Here is a 15,227-nt window from a genome sequence, read left to right as displayed (position 1 = left end):
AAAAAATATAAATAGACAGAAGGTTATCTACTCATTTTCATTACTAACAAATATTAATGGAATCTCTTTTAAAAAATGACACTAAAAGCTGTCGACATCATGAAGTTGCACATGGAAAAAGCGACACGATGACAATTGTTCATTCGTCATCTACTGATCAATCCTGTTGAAGTCACTGTTGGAGAGACTCCAGTCCATCATGGAGCCACATACTGAGACAAACAACCAATTACACCAGGGGTGTCAAACATACGACCCGCAGGCCAAAACCGCCTTGCTCGGGTGATAAACATGGCCCGCCTGAACAGTGTGAACTGTGTTTTGTCAAATATTTCATTAAAATGTTTTTCTAATATATTTGTACTTAGTGTCCATGTCCATGTATATTTATAGGTAACTACCTTACAAATACGGAGATTAATCAAATCCAAAGAGTTCACTACTTCACGACTCCTTCACTCAGACCAGACAGTCGGCACTAAACCTGAAAAGGTATTATTATTATGAACATATGGTGAACACGTACTCACATACTAGTTACTCTTCATACTACTGCTATAAAGTAGGATTTTCTCCATGGAGAAACGCTCAGTTTCACACAGTCCTCCTGCCTCCCTGCCCGTGCTAGCCTGAACTTATCTCCCATCTGCCCCGGTTCCTGGTACACAGACGGCATTCATTCCTAACGAGGGCCTAATGAATTTTCTTAAAGGCGGTGATGGGCCAAATTGGAGCTGATGTGTCCCATCCGGCAGAGGGGACGGGACGGGACGTCAAGACAGAGCCTTGTCTCACTGCCATGTGACAGAACAACCAGGCCAGAGTGAAAGAACCCATTAGCACAGTCTGGTCACTTTACTGGGTATTAGGGTCGATTATTTCATTACTGAGCATATTAGTGTGTGAGTGTGTGTGTGTGTGTGAGTGTTTACATTAAGCAAAGACCTTCAAGTGACCAAGTCACACTGTTATCTGACATCAGTGAGAGGTGACTGCAGCTGCTGCTGCAGATTTAGAAAAAAAGGGATAAAAATGTATCCTGAACTGTATGTTAACAACACCGTTGAGTGACCTTACACACACACACACACACACACACACACACAAAGCTTGAAAGCATGAGGGGTGACAGTGGGTGGCTGGTGAGGGGGCATGACGCGTCAACCTGGAGCCATGACTCACATTTGTGTGTGTGTGAGTGTGTGTGTTGTGTGCGTTGGAGGGAGCTGATCCCATTGTGTGTGTCAACAAGCTGACCCATTCAGCGCCTGTGTGGCTAAACTCTGTTAATGAGCGTCGCCTCTGGCTGGGCTGAGCATGCACACACACACACACACATTCCCAAACCCTGAACCTAAGAGTGAGTGTGTGTCACGTTGAAGAACCCAAAGAGGCACGGAAGAAAAGGAAGGAATGAGTCAAGATGCAACCTCATCAAGACATGACAAATTTCACTTGGCCTTAATGCAAAACAATGTCTGGCTTTTCTGTCTGAGAGCAGCAGCTGCTGCTGCTACTGCTGCCGCTGCTGTTACTGCTGCTGTTACTGCTGCTGTTACTGCTGCTGCTACTGCTGCTGCTGTTGCTGCTGCTGCTGCTGCTGTTGCTGCTGCAGTCACAGAACTCTGACAATGGAATTCCATTACCATCCAAAGACTTCGTTATCGCTAAAGATCAGGTGAAGAACTAACTTGAACTTTAAACTATGACTTCAACTGATGAAGTGAGAAATAATTAACCCCCAAAAAACAGTGTAAAGTGAGGCTGACTGAGTAAAACCAAAAGGTTAAAGTCAAGCAGGGTGGGCCGTCCTGATCTGTGGGAGTGTTGCAGGAGGGAGGATGAGAGCGAGGGTGAGAAAAGGAGGGCATGTCACCCTCCATCAGCAGAACAAGCCATCTTTCCTTTTTTGTCCTCTCTTCAACACTTCATCTTTTCTTTTCTACCACCAGCAAGGCTTTTTCCAACCCACAGTGTGTGTGCGCGTGTGTACGTGAATTTAAGTGAGCGTGTGCTGGAAGTGAGTTTGTGGGGGGCGGGGGGGGACGAGGCCATTAAAGCTCTGTTAAGACACTTCTGACGCTGCGGGCTGATGGTGGAGCAAAAGGAGAGAAAGTGAGACAGTGAGGGTGAGAAAGAAGAGATGAGGGAGAGAGGGAGGGAGGGAGGACATGCTCAGTGGTTATCTCAGGCCGCCCCAGCAGTACACTGGCAGCCTGTCAATACTATGAGCACAGAGGTGCAAGATGAGTCAACAACCTAATTCCAACATCAAACTTTCATGGGCGGCTGAGGGGAAGAGCAGGACGGAGAGATGTGGCAGAAAGGAGAGAGGTTTGATGTTAACGCTTTCTCCATCACCTGACCGTCTCTCCTCTAAACCTTTTAAAAACCAACCTACTTTACACACTCTCCCGCACATACAGTGCCACTACACACATGGTGTTGGCCTTTTAAAGTTCTGACCTGCAGCTGAATAACAGTTGCAGCGTTTTAGCGAGAGATAATAGTGACCCTCTCACTCTCTCTCTCTCTCTCTCTGTGTGTGTCCACAGAAGCTCTCTCACCCTTACAGAGAGTGCCAGTGGTTTTATTTATTAAATATGGCCTGAGAGAAGAAGCAACATGGCTGAGCTGAGAATGCATTTCGGGAGGCTGGCTCTTAATGGCTTTCCGACACACTGTGGCGGCGGCGGTGTTGGTGTTGGTATTGGTTCCGTGGCAGCTGGGATGGGACACCTCTTGAGTGGGGAACAGTGTTTGTCCAAGCTTGTTGTTCTCTAAAGAGGGTAGGGAAGTGTGTTGTGGGCGTGGGGAAGACGGGGAAGCTAGCCAGTGTCGGTGCAATCGGCAGGACGGCATTGAAATGCAACCGCAAGAGACTGGAGACAGTTGTTTATGTTGGTTTCTAAAAAACTTCTAAAAATATGTCTTACTGGAAGCTAAACTGATGTAACTGTGTGTTGTAGCACGTTAGCGGTGAAAGCTGTGATTAAAGGTAATGTGTTGAATGTGTAATTCCCCCCAGACTCAAACTTACGCCACGTGGGCCAAAAACAGCCCACATGATGAATTTTGTAAAGAAAAAAAAAAGTCTAATATACTCGTACTTTTTGCATGAAAACAAAGGGGAAAAACATGGACTTACAGTATTGTTAGTTATAGGTAAATATGTGGTCTGGCCCACTTCATATCTAATCAGGCTGTATGTGGGTGATGAACCAAAATGCTTTGTTTGACACTCCTGATTTAGAGTATGCAATAAACCTAATCTGCGTGTTCTTTAATGATGTCGAAGAACCTGAAGAAAATCAACGCAATTATAAAGAGAACAAACATAAAATATTTGTTTTTTCTTCAAATTTGAACTGTAAAAGGAACATTCCAGACAATGTCCATCTCTTCCCTTGATGCCACCTTAACCCTGCCTCCCACAAAGAGGGTGAAACTGCATAAAAAATACAATGATATTTAATAAACAATGAGTTACATTAATCACATGGCACCCATGCAATATGTACATGCCCAATAGTGATAATACAAAGAAAAGGAGATGAGGTTAAGTGGCAAATTCAATTATTTACGTCTGTATAAAAAACATCTCCAGGACCCATTTCATTGTTGCTGGTCCAGCTTGGATCTGGAGTAAGTGTCAGTCCATCTCATTCACTATTTATATGCAGCTTCCTGAACACAGGCCGTTACTGTGGGCGGATCGTTACGGGGCAGACAACGGTGGTGTGGATCAAAGTTCAAGCTAAGAAAGCAAAGTAATTTGGATCTAAAATTCAAATCAATTTAAGCAATGTTATACGTTATGATTGTAAAAAACGTTTTTTTTTAAATTGTGGTTGGACTACCCTTTTAATTCACACATTTAATGAAATACTAAATGCATATATTAAACTTAAATATATTAGGCCCAGTGCATAGCAATATTTCATCTGCAGTTTTTGAACTGTGATTTACTGCAGTCAGGCTTTTCCCACCAAAATCACCACACAACTGCCAGAAGTGTTAGGTGAAGGAACACACCCTGGGCTGGTGAATCTCAAACTTCATCGTGAAGAAACAAACAAAAAAAAAATCTTTCCTCTGCAGGACAAACTATAAAACATCTCATCGGTTCTCTGTGGTTGGGGTTTTTTGGCAAATGAGAAGCAAAACAAACACACTTGGAGGTTTTTCTGACAGTCGTGTGTTGGGCAAGGAGAAAAGAGGGGATGCAGAGGGAAGAGTGAGGAACGAGTGGAATGATGATGGAAGAAAAGAAAGAGAGAGAGGGGGGGGCTTTGAAAAATAAAAGGCTGAGGAAAGAAATAAAAACATGTAATTGTTAGGACAGAACATGGAGTCAAAAGTACATTCAGTCATTCGGCTGCAAATATCTATCTGAACATAGAGCCCATCAGGCTCCTCGTGCATCCATCATCATTATCCAGCTCCTCCATCATCACTGATCATTTTCAAGGATGTGGAGCGGCTGCAGCCAATCCCAGCAGTCATGGACTGAGGCTGGGACACGCCCTGGACTGTTCTTCAGTCTCACATACAAAGACAAACCATCACTCATACAATTAATCTGACCGTCTTTGGACTGTGGGCAAAAACCAGAACACCCAGAAGAAACTAACGCACACGAGGACAAACAGCAAACAGAAAGACCCAATCGGTTCACCACTGGGACTCAAACCCATGACCCTCTTACTGTTAGGCACTCACCACACTTCCACTGTGTGGCCCCATCCTGTTATCTACGCAACAATGTTTCCATTGGAGATATTGGATTCTGACTGACCACCATGGAAAAGTGTGTTAAAACCCATTAACCAGAATGTAAAAAGATGAGGTTTGTTTCACAGATCAGCCATCAAATAAATAGGAACTGAGAAAGACAGAAAACACGTGGGCGTTGCAGTGTAAGAGGCAGGTGTTAAGGGGGAGATGGAGGCAGATGGTCTGCTGTGGCGACCTCTAGAGGAAGCAGCTGAAGAAGAAGCTGCTTGTGGGTAAACAAAGTCTTGGGGATAAAAATAAAATGTGGTAAAGATTTGGACGGTGATATATTATTGTCTTTTTAATCATCAACAGACGCCGTTGTTTCCTGATTGTCCTAAAACACAGGATGACCCTGATTCTGCGTCATTTTTTCGGGGCTTTGCCGTCTTCCTGTCTCTGTGCTACAACGTCCTGGTCACAGTTGCCATGAATAATGAAAGACCGTTGAGGGACCAAAGTCCGTTGGCTGACGTTTCCACCCCGCTGAGTTTGACACATTAGGAAGCCCTACTGCAGTAATGAGCAAGAGACAGTGGGTGGGAATGGGAGCAGGGGGGCGGGTTGGGGGTGTTGACGGGTGAGAGAGATGGGAGCATAGGAGTCTACTGGTATCCTCACAACTATCCTCTCGGAGTTGGATGAGATTACGTCACTATATATATGTGACTGCCTGCAAAATATCAAAATTGTTGATGTATTTATGTATCATCAGAGCAGGCAGCGACCACAGCTCTGTGGTGCTGTACACCTCCAACAAATACAATAAAACAGAAATAACCTTTCAAAGGTAGAACGGAAAGGCTATAGAAATAATAAAACACAATTATGACATCATCACCATTGTATTGATGATGTCATAATTCAATTTATCTTGGCAGTTAGCTACACTACAATGAAGATCAATTTTAAAAACACTGACATTTGTTTCATTTAGCCAGGACTCATTTCTGAGCGAGACCCAAGGACCAAGAATTTCATAAACGACAGCGATGCTGTAATTAAAACAAAATAGGTTTCAGGTCGTCTCAAGTCACTGGGTGATTTCAGAGGATTCATCGGGCTTTGACTGAGGGAGTTCATACTGTAGCCAAGGTTGTGTGTTGTTCTTCGGGGAAAGAATGTGTGTGACTATGTGTGCGCTTGCTCTTCATCTCTGCGCCAGTGCCCCTGTGCCCTGGCCTCTCTTCCTCCCCCACTGTGTGCAAGTTTATTCACAGGAAATGCAGGGGAGCCTCACGGGTGGCTGGGCTGATGCGAAGCGACGTGGCGTCTCCAGCGAGCCGGGAACTTAGCATGTCAGGCAGGTCAGCGCTGGGCAAGCAGACAGTCGATAAAATATTCAATACAGCACTCCCAGTTCATGGATCTAATACCTTAGAAAAGCCCCTCCCTCCTAAATCAGTAGGGGAAGAAATCATCATTTCACCAACCTGCTCTTTTCATATCGACCGGCTGCTCAGGTTAATCAAACTGAAAATCTGAATCTGGTGACAGCAAGAAAATGGACTCATCGCCGAGCTGAGAAGAAACTTTTTATCGGAGCTAAAGTTTATAAGCAAAACATGATTTTTTCGGGCTAAATGTCAAGGTTTTGTTTTTTTTTTTACAATCAGTCACAGGGTTCTGGCTAAATGTCAAGGTTTTTTTTTTTTACAATCAGTCACAGGGTTTTTACTGTCTGTGTGTCTTCTGTGCCCTGCGTCCTCCCAGGGCTCATGGGGGAAAGTGTGACAGTGTGGAAAGTGGAAGCCTAGAACGGCCGTCCCAGGAATTTCTTGTGTCACTTTAGCTCTACGGGCGCTAATCCCAATTAGCATCACTCTGCCACACTGTGGGAGCATCACATCGAGTCAGCCTCTGCTGAGACAGGCGCCCTCCACGGACTGGGCGGATACAGTGAAACACCAGCTGCTATCGGCCTGTTTTGCTGATTAACCCAGACACTAAGATGTCGCTGCTGTGTCTTTTGACTCCCGAGCCGCTGTGTCCGCCTCCCGTTCTTGTCTCTGGGTAACTTCCGTCTACTTACATTTTTAACAAGCATCTCCTCTGTCTCCATCTCTTTTATTGTGTCGTCTGAGTGTGTGGTATTTTATTACTTACACTGCATAGATTGGTTGAGTACACTGGATCAGTGTTACCCACTCAAACGGTTTTCCTTTCTCCCTCTGAATAATTAATGGAAATGGATGGTTAAGGACAAAGGCAGTGAAGACTCCATTAAGGGGTGAAATGTTGAGAGGTGCTGACTTCATCATTGGAGTTGTTAGCGTCGGGCGTAGTGATCCGATTTATGCAATATCCTGCCACAGACAAGCGACGGACAACGACCAGGATTTGCACCAAAGCGTCGTCACTGACCGGTGCTGTGAAGTGATGACGAGAGACGAAAACACACGGAGGACGAGGGACGCTCGATCAAAAACCTGCCGTTACCTTTAGCGCCATCATGCAGGTCAGCGTTGGTGTAGCAGTGTACACGTTTATTAAACACCTCGGTGCTCTCTAAGAAAGTGGTGGGTGAGGAGGGTGAGGAGGGTGAGGAGGGTGGAGACGGGAAAACGAGTCCTCAGGGTGAGGAACGAACTTAAGTGATAAAAATAACTAAATCTGGGTTTAAGAGCTTTTGTTTCTTTCTTTTTCAAACACATCAACAAACACCCCAGAGTTTCAGCGCCTCGGTGCTTTTAGATACCTATAAATAAATTCTCTCCTGCCTCACTTGTTTTTCACTCGCGAACACGCTCAGGCTCAGACTGGACGTGAGAACGTGTCCCGCTTACAACACAACATTACTAGTTAAAGGATTTTTAAAATGGATCAGTAGCTAGTTACCATTGTTGGATAAAGGCACTCATGTTTACCAATACAATTTTACCGTGCTTTTATACTGAAAGACCTAAACACCAGACTGACGGCTGACAGTTTCCTTATGAGACACAATCTACAAATACAGGCGAAAACCTACGACCAAAACAGCAACAAAAACAGTTACATCAAACTGTCAAAAATAACGTCCCACTGCAGACCTGTGTCTGCGTCAGCCCAGACATTACATTTTGACAACTAAAACATGTCTCCAACAACTTTGACTGTTTTATGCTTTTTATGATCAAGTTTTTATAACTTTAGCCTCAGAAATAAAAATGATAAGTAAAAAAAAAATTCAACCCAATTCGAGGGGAAAGCTGTTAGGATTTGTTGAGCTTAGCAACGGGTGTTCAAACAGCGTTATGACAATAAAAGAACATTTGAAGGAACGTTCAGAACGGAAAAAGTGATGACCTAGGGTGAATGACAGACCTCCACAGAGAAGAAGAAATCCTCCGATGGAAACGCTGCCTCCTGTGGTGTTTAGACTCACTCTATATGGAGGTCATTTCAGAAAATGACTTTGTTACTTGACATAAATAATCATTCTAATATGTGTTCTCCTCATACAACATAATGAGGTGTAACATAAAACCCCAGACATGACAGACACATTATAATATAATAGTTAGTTTAAGGAGACCTCCAAAAAGTCAAGTTTGAAATACAGGGTTTCACAAATGCAGACACTGAGTGGGAAAATGTGGTGGAAGTAATGGTATTAGCCCAGCCGTCCCCGCCCAGAGTGATGGGAGAAGGGGTTGGTGTTGCTGACTTCAGGAATGCTGTCATTTCAGAGTAGTAAACGGAGTTGGCCTTCTTCAACAATGGGGCATATTTTGCGAGATGCTGGGAGTCGACAGCAGGCGTCCGCGGTGACAAAGGGACACTTTTCCAACTCCGTGAGAAAGGCGTGTTAGCTCAGCCCTTTGATACAGGACACTGTTTCTCTGACCGCCATTCATTACCATGTTATACCAGACAACTCAATGGACATTGCGCATGAGGCATAACTTGTCCCTCCCACACACTCTCAGAGAGTACATCATGGAGGCCCTCAGAGTCAGCCTTAGCTAAACACTATTAGGTGTCTCATAAAGATGAACTTTAAAAATCTGACACGAAGAACTGTAAAATAGGAAAAAAGGAGATTTTTTTTTTTATGTCTCATTTTCTTGCTCAGTAGTTGAGACATGAGCCGTTTGAAACCCAGGGCTTTGGCAGAGAATGGGAAGAAAAACATGGCAGAGAAATCCACATTTGTTTCCACTTATGTTACTTGATCTTTAAGAGCCTAATTTGAACAAATCCCTCGCTCTGACCACACACTGTACTTTGTAAAGGCTCTTAACCTATGTATGCTGGGTGTTAATGTCGTTCCTAAAGTAAACAGTGCCATTGGTCAGGGCTGGGTACGGCACGGCCTATTTTTGGCCTGGACCTCTGCACAGTCTCTAATTAAAAACCAAAAAGAAACTGAGCGTAGATGAGGGGAAAAAAAAAAAAACCCTCCCCTGACCCTGTTATTTATGAGTCCTAATGACTTTACTGCAGCTCCGACTGAATATAGCTGCTCTGAACATTATTACCTGCCACACACTGTAGAAAAGCCAGAAAAATGCAACAGATACAGATATGACCAGAGGGCGGTACCAAGACTAACGGTTTTTGTTATGAATTCCACATCACCATCTCATTCCAGACTTAAGATTCTGGATAACTACGGAACGTCATTGTTCCAGCAGCCTGTCCTGACTGTTCTGCCTGCAGTCCAGATCTGTCTCCTATTTAAATTGTCTGGTTCATCATAACGAGATTTAAACAATGACAACAACAGTAAGTGTTCAAGTGAAAAGAATGACAAAAATGTTTCCAAAATAACTTAAATATGAAAAAAATAAATAAATGGGAATGTAAAGTGGAAGTGAACTTAATAAGTTTTTTTAATTTGGTTTAACAACCCTTTGTCAACCTGTCAGTATGGACTACTAAAATCTAGCTGCAGCGACAATAACAATCTTCTCTTACGAGACAAAACCTGGAACCACAAAAAAATACTTCTCCAGCTAAGCAGGTTGAAACACGAGGCCTACGTTGTTCCTGTTGCTGCCACTAGGCTTCTTCTGTCACACTTCTGTTGTCACACTGTCACGGTGCTGTAGCTCAGGGGAGCGCCAGCCCCACGTCAACAGAAAGACGACAGAAGCAGTGGGTGAGAAAGGAAAGAATGGAAGTAAGGTGCTGGTGAAATGTTAATGTCTCGTCCTGTTTGGTTTAGGCAGGACTTCAGTCGGGGGACGGCTGCTGCTCCGCTCGCCTCTCTGTGATACAAGGACACACAGAACAGCAGGAGGCACCACATGCAGACCACACTCGGCCTGGCCTCTTGTTTTTTCCAGAGTGGGCATATGCCTCCCCCCTCCCTCACCTCCCACCCCCACGCACCGATAACATAAACATTTCATGTTTGGTTAGCAGCCTGAGTTTCCCAGCCTTGTTGATGTGCCTTGTGTTTATTGCCTTTCTATTGAGACACTGCACCTACATACGCAGTGTGGAGGAGGGGGGGAGGGGGAGACGACGTCCTCTCACCATCCCTTTGAATCTGAGTTGACCTCTTCTCTCTTTCACATACTTCTCCAGTCTACCTGAAGGCAAGTCATAAGATTCTCAGACACCAACTAAGTCCTCTCACACTGAGGGGGTTGTTGAGGGATCTGCCGGGTTATTGTGTGTCTGGTCTGGTGTGGAGGTCACCCAAAGTTACAGGAAGGAATCCTGAGGGTTTGATGGGAGAGGAAGAGCCATGTACTGTATGTGTGTGTGTGTGTGTGTGTGTGTTGCTCTGTGGCGGGCAGAAGACAGATCTGTGAAATCTTTCCTACTGCCTTCAGGGCAAAAGAAGCTGTGGTGTGGTGGCCACATCTTCAAAACACTTACAGTCTTTATTCCATGTCTCCTTCCCCCCTTCCTGGGGGGGAGGGGGAGGTAAGGAGGGGGGCCATGGCCCACTGATTACAACACAGGAGGCTATTCAGCAGTTTTGACCAGCCCTCCTTCTGCTTCACACACATAAACACAAAATTATCTAAAATTGTATTCTGCAGTCATTCTGAAGCAGGCCTGCGTTTCGTTTTGAAGCATCTTTTTTTTTTTTTTGACACTTTTGCACAAAAGACGGTCAGTTCAACACCTCGTCCCACACAGGCCTCACACGGTCTTTTAACCCCGGACCCCCAGCCTCGCCCACTCCTGCAGCGTAAGAACGCCTGCATGATACACTTGTGCTGGACTCTGACAGGCCAGCCAAACACAAATCTCCCTCAACACTTCAATCAAATTCTCCACCCATGCACCGACACCCCCCCCCACCCACACACCACCCCACTCGCACAACCAAACTGGTGTGTTTTCAATCCCTGACCCTTCCTGGCTTCTCAGGCCCACATGCCTGCCTGACTTTAAGATGTTTAATTCTTGTCTAGGACAGTCGTTGTGTATGTGTGTGCTGTGGTGGGCTGAGAGGGCGGGGGGCAAGGGGTAAAAGAAAAAAAAAGGGCAGTCAACAAAATTCAATTGTCCTCAGAGTGCTGGTAATTACATTTGATTAAAATAATGACAGGGTGTCGGGACAGAATAGTGGGTCCCATGTTAGGAGTGTGGAGGGCGGTGCAGGGAGGGAGGACGAGCAGACACAGAGAACAGTGTGGACTATTGTCATGAAGATGAAAGTATGAGACACTCACCTGTTTCAGACCAGGGCACAGTGGGAAAAACAGCACATGGAAAAGAAGAGAAAATAATGTCATCACTATGGAGTTGACACAATAAAACTATGGACACAAGAAAGTTAAATAAAGCAGTTGTCATAAAATCACATTCATCATTAGCGATGTATTGGCATAGTCCCTAAATTATGCAGATTTTTTCTCCTTTGCTCTGCAGCGATGCACTATTTCATGTCAAAGTACTAAACAAAAAAACACACCTAAGAACTAAACATATCAAAGAAAACATGAAGTGAGCTCAACGTTGACCACTTCATGTTTTCTGTAAGTGGTCGACATAAACAACCTATCATCATCACAGTTTCAAAATAGCCGAGACAGTGTCCTGACTTTAACCCCTCTGAGAAACTATGGCTGGAGTGGACGATGAATAATTCAGAGCGTAACAATGTACAATGTATAAGAGGATAGGCAGCATTCATTTCCTATGAAGAGTTTAGTCTTTTATATTTAATGAAAAGAAATAAAACATGAGAATAGGCATAAAAGTCGATGTAAACGCATATGAACAGATCAGTCGTTTTTGTGAAGTCAATGTGTAAAAAAAAAAAAAAAAACAGAAATCCATGATAATTATGTTAAAAATGAAGTATTTAAATGTAAATTTTAAAATGCTTAAAAAATCAAGACGACAAGTGAAAACGATTGATTGGACTCCAAAACCAAGGGAACCAATCAGGAACCTCCACAGTCCAAATGTATAAAAGACCTTGCATATAACATATCCAGGAGGTAAGATACACATCTGGGCAGTACACATGTAGTACTGATAATTTTGGTTATTTCATCACATGCTAAAAAAAACCCTGCGTCACTCTAACACCGTGTATGTGGACTGGGTAGTAAAACGTGGGACAGAGACTATATTTGAGTTGGACATGTGAGTGGAAGTCTAGACAATACGGTGTTGGATGAACCTGTGATTGACACGTGCACATGGTTTGATGAACATCAGTTCCTGAGATGACAGTCTGCCCTACTTCCCCACGGCAACTGGATATTAGTGACATCACTGCCTCGAAAACTCCCAACATATTAGAAAGCAGGAGAATGTCTCAATTCAGGAGACAACCGAAAAAAAAACAAACAGATCAGATCAGATGGAGAACAGCAATTATCTGTAGAGTCGTACTGCAGGTATAAAACAAATACTTCCATCATCAAATACAGTCCAGTAAAAAACTCTACGATCGTCTGTGTGACTGAGATGAAAAGGAATACAGAGTTCCGAAGTGGCGTCTCAGCTGCTCCTACATATGAACACAGCTCTGGTTGGAAAAGAAAAAAAAAAAAAAAACTACAACAAAAAAAACCCAGCAGTGTGTGAGAGAGTGTGTTTTGTATTAAAGCTGTGGAGAGTTCTATAGCCAGTAGGGATGTCAGGATGTCTAAGCTGGGCTCAGACACTCATCTCCTCACACCGCCGCACCCTTTCCCAGCATCCTCCTTTGTTTATCCCCTACACCTTAACAGGAAGTTCAACCAGGCCCTGGAGCAATTACTTCAGCACCTCCACCCCCCCCCCCCCCCCCCCCCAACCCCCAACCTCCTCAACAGACATCCCTAACACCAGCAGCCCACTGCTTCACACAGAACGAGAGGTGAGTGAATGACTTTGATTCACTGTCGTTTTTTTCAGAAGGAACTGTTATTAAAGTACACATCACATGTTGTCAGTACTGATTTATAACTTCACGTGTTTCAAAGTACTTCCAAGCCACATTTGAGTGTGAGTGTGACATGGAACATGATTAGCTGCAAAACTAGCAAGATGTTGCTGACCAGCAGGTTGACCGTCCGGGCCTGGGTCTGACTGGTAACTTTCCAATTGTGATTATGGCAGGTGAATCAGTAATAATAAAAAAATATAAAACAATATATATTCACTGATTTCAAATCCATCATAAAATTTGTGGAATATAAAAATAATGTATTTAATGTTTAAGATAATTTAGATGTAGTTAGCATGAGCACATAATCACATGTACAATCTGTGACTGTTGAATTCTGAAGCCTCACACAACGCAGTAGTGAAAAGACAGAGGAAAAACACATGCAATTCCAGGACTATTCAAATACCATGACTAATTAAATGGAACAGATTCTGTGTCCACTAAACACGTCACAGAACAAGACAATTCCAGATACGACAATTATCTCCGTATTCTGAGAACACAAAGTTAAACATGTGGGAGAACAGAGTGAAGAAGTTTATCTTTCTTTGCGTCTACGACTGAATTTCCCCGAATCGGTTACTAATGTAGAAACAAACGCAAACAGCCAACCACACGTCATGTTTTTCTTTGAAGTTTTATCAACGTGAATCACACACTGTATTATGTCTGAAGTTTCAGACTAACAATTCGTGTTTGTCATGTTTGTCCAGATGAATCAGTGGACATGACACTGGAGCCGCTGCTAAACATAGGCTTTAAGTCATCATCCTCAAATATATTAGACACTCAATGTATTTTTAACCTGAAGACTGCGGAAATTTACAAAAAAAAAAAAGAAAAACAGCCCACGAAGCCCCTCCCTGGCTCTCCCCCCTTCGGTGTGAGCCCTGCGGCCCAGTGTGGGAGTGGGAAAAGTTCAAGGCCCTCGTCACAGAGCAGTGGGTTTGTATCAGAGTGGGGCCTAAATATTTACTGTCCAGCCAATACAGAGAGAGGCTGCTGTCTTTCTGTTAGCACTTAGCTACAATAACTCCCATTCTTCTGGACTGTGACGTTTACAAGCGCTAGTGGGTGTGAAAAAATAAGATGAAAAAAAAAAAGTAGAGTGAGAATTGCAACACGTTCATTCTATACTGCAGTACAAGATCAGGAAAAAACCTAACCTGTAATTCTGAGTTTGGGTTAGCTGCGCGGAAACAAAGAGGTGAAAATTATCATTGGGAGGGGGGTGTGGTAAACATTATTTATATTTCTGTTCATTTACTGTTTATAAACATCCATTATTTTGAATCTATTTCCACCATTTTGTTATTAACAGACATAATAAAATTTTCTGATTATTATTCTATTATGTTTTTACAAATGTAGAAAAAAGAATATTGTGTACTTTGGTAACAGTGACCAAGTCTGGCCAGTATTACTATTTAGAAAGGAAAAAAAAAAGATAATTATTTTGTGGAAGGCCATCATCAGTTATCACTTGACGATCGCAGCCGCAGGCGACCATCCTCTCATCAGATCTGTGAGTTCAAATCCACGCCAAGGCCGCGGCCGTTTGCCTCTCGACTGAGACTCAGAGTGGACGACGGCTTGTGGAGTGTTTTCCTGGCTGAAGCTCCAGCCAGACTCCTCCGTGTCCTTTGGAGTGAAAACAAAAACATTTGCAGTCTACGGCCCACGGCCAGAGCACATCTCTTATTTGTTATCACTTGCGCTCAGGGCCCGGTTTACATTCTCTCCAGTGTGTCCACTGGCGTGTTCGTCCGGAAATGTGTCCCCTTTGCCCCCTCCTGATTTAGATTAGGGGAGCAATAAAACTAGCTGAGCTGTTGCCTTGGACAAATAAATTGGCCCAAGTGTTGATGTTGAGATGTCTCAGAAAAAAAAAGGTTTGGAAAAAAAGAAGAGGGAGAAAAAAAAAAAAAAACGGGGAAGGAGAGGTAACGGTTTGTTGCTACTTCCTGTGAACGTTTCCAGCACAGCGGTAAACATGGCAGCGTCCGTCTCCTGTGGGAGCGCGGGGGTAAGTGTGTTTGTGTGAGAGTGTGTGCTGTCCAGTCAATCTGTGTGTTTATGGATGTTTAGTGTGTCTGTGTGTGTGTGTGTGTGTGTG

The 15,227-nt window shown here is 43.8% G+C and overlaps 1 protein-coding gene across 7 annotated transcripts in view; it reads right to left on the bottom strand.

Moving 5' to 3' along the window:
- Positions 1–15,227, bottom strand: part of bcas3 (BCAS3 microtubule associated cell migration factor) — a 279,325-nt gene that overhangs the window by 122,348 nt on the left and 141,750 nt on the right. Inside the window, exon 24 of one of the 7 annotated variants that reach the window (XM_025054889.1) lies at positions 11,353–11,396. The exons of the other annotated variants lie outside the window; for them this stretch is intronic. Coding sequence (XP_024910657.1) covers positions 11,368–11,396 — 29 coding nt within the window. The 3' untranslated portion in view covers positions 11,353–11,367. Of the gene's footprint in view, positions 1–11,352; positions 11,397–15,227 lie in introns of those variants that run through there. 7 annotated transcript variants of the gene reach the window in all.

The sequence above is a fragment of the Cynoglossus semilaevis genome, chromosome 4 (assembly GCF_000523025.1).
Source record: "Cynoglossus semilaevis isolate Cse_v1.0 chromosome 4, Cse_v1.0, whole genome shotgun sequence".
NCBI classification, from domain to species: Eukaryota; Metazoa; Chordata; class Actinopteri; order Pleuronectiformes; family Cynoglossidae; genus Cynoglossus; species Cynoglossus semilaevis.
This window is presented reverse-complemented; position numbering and strand designations above follow the sequence as displayed.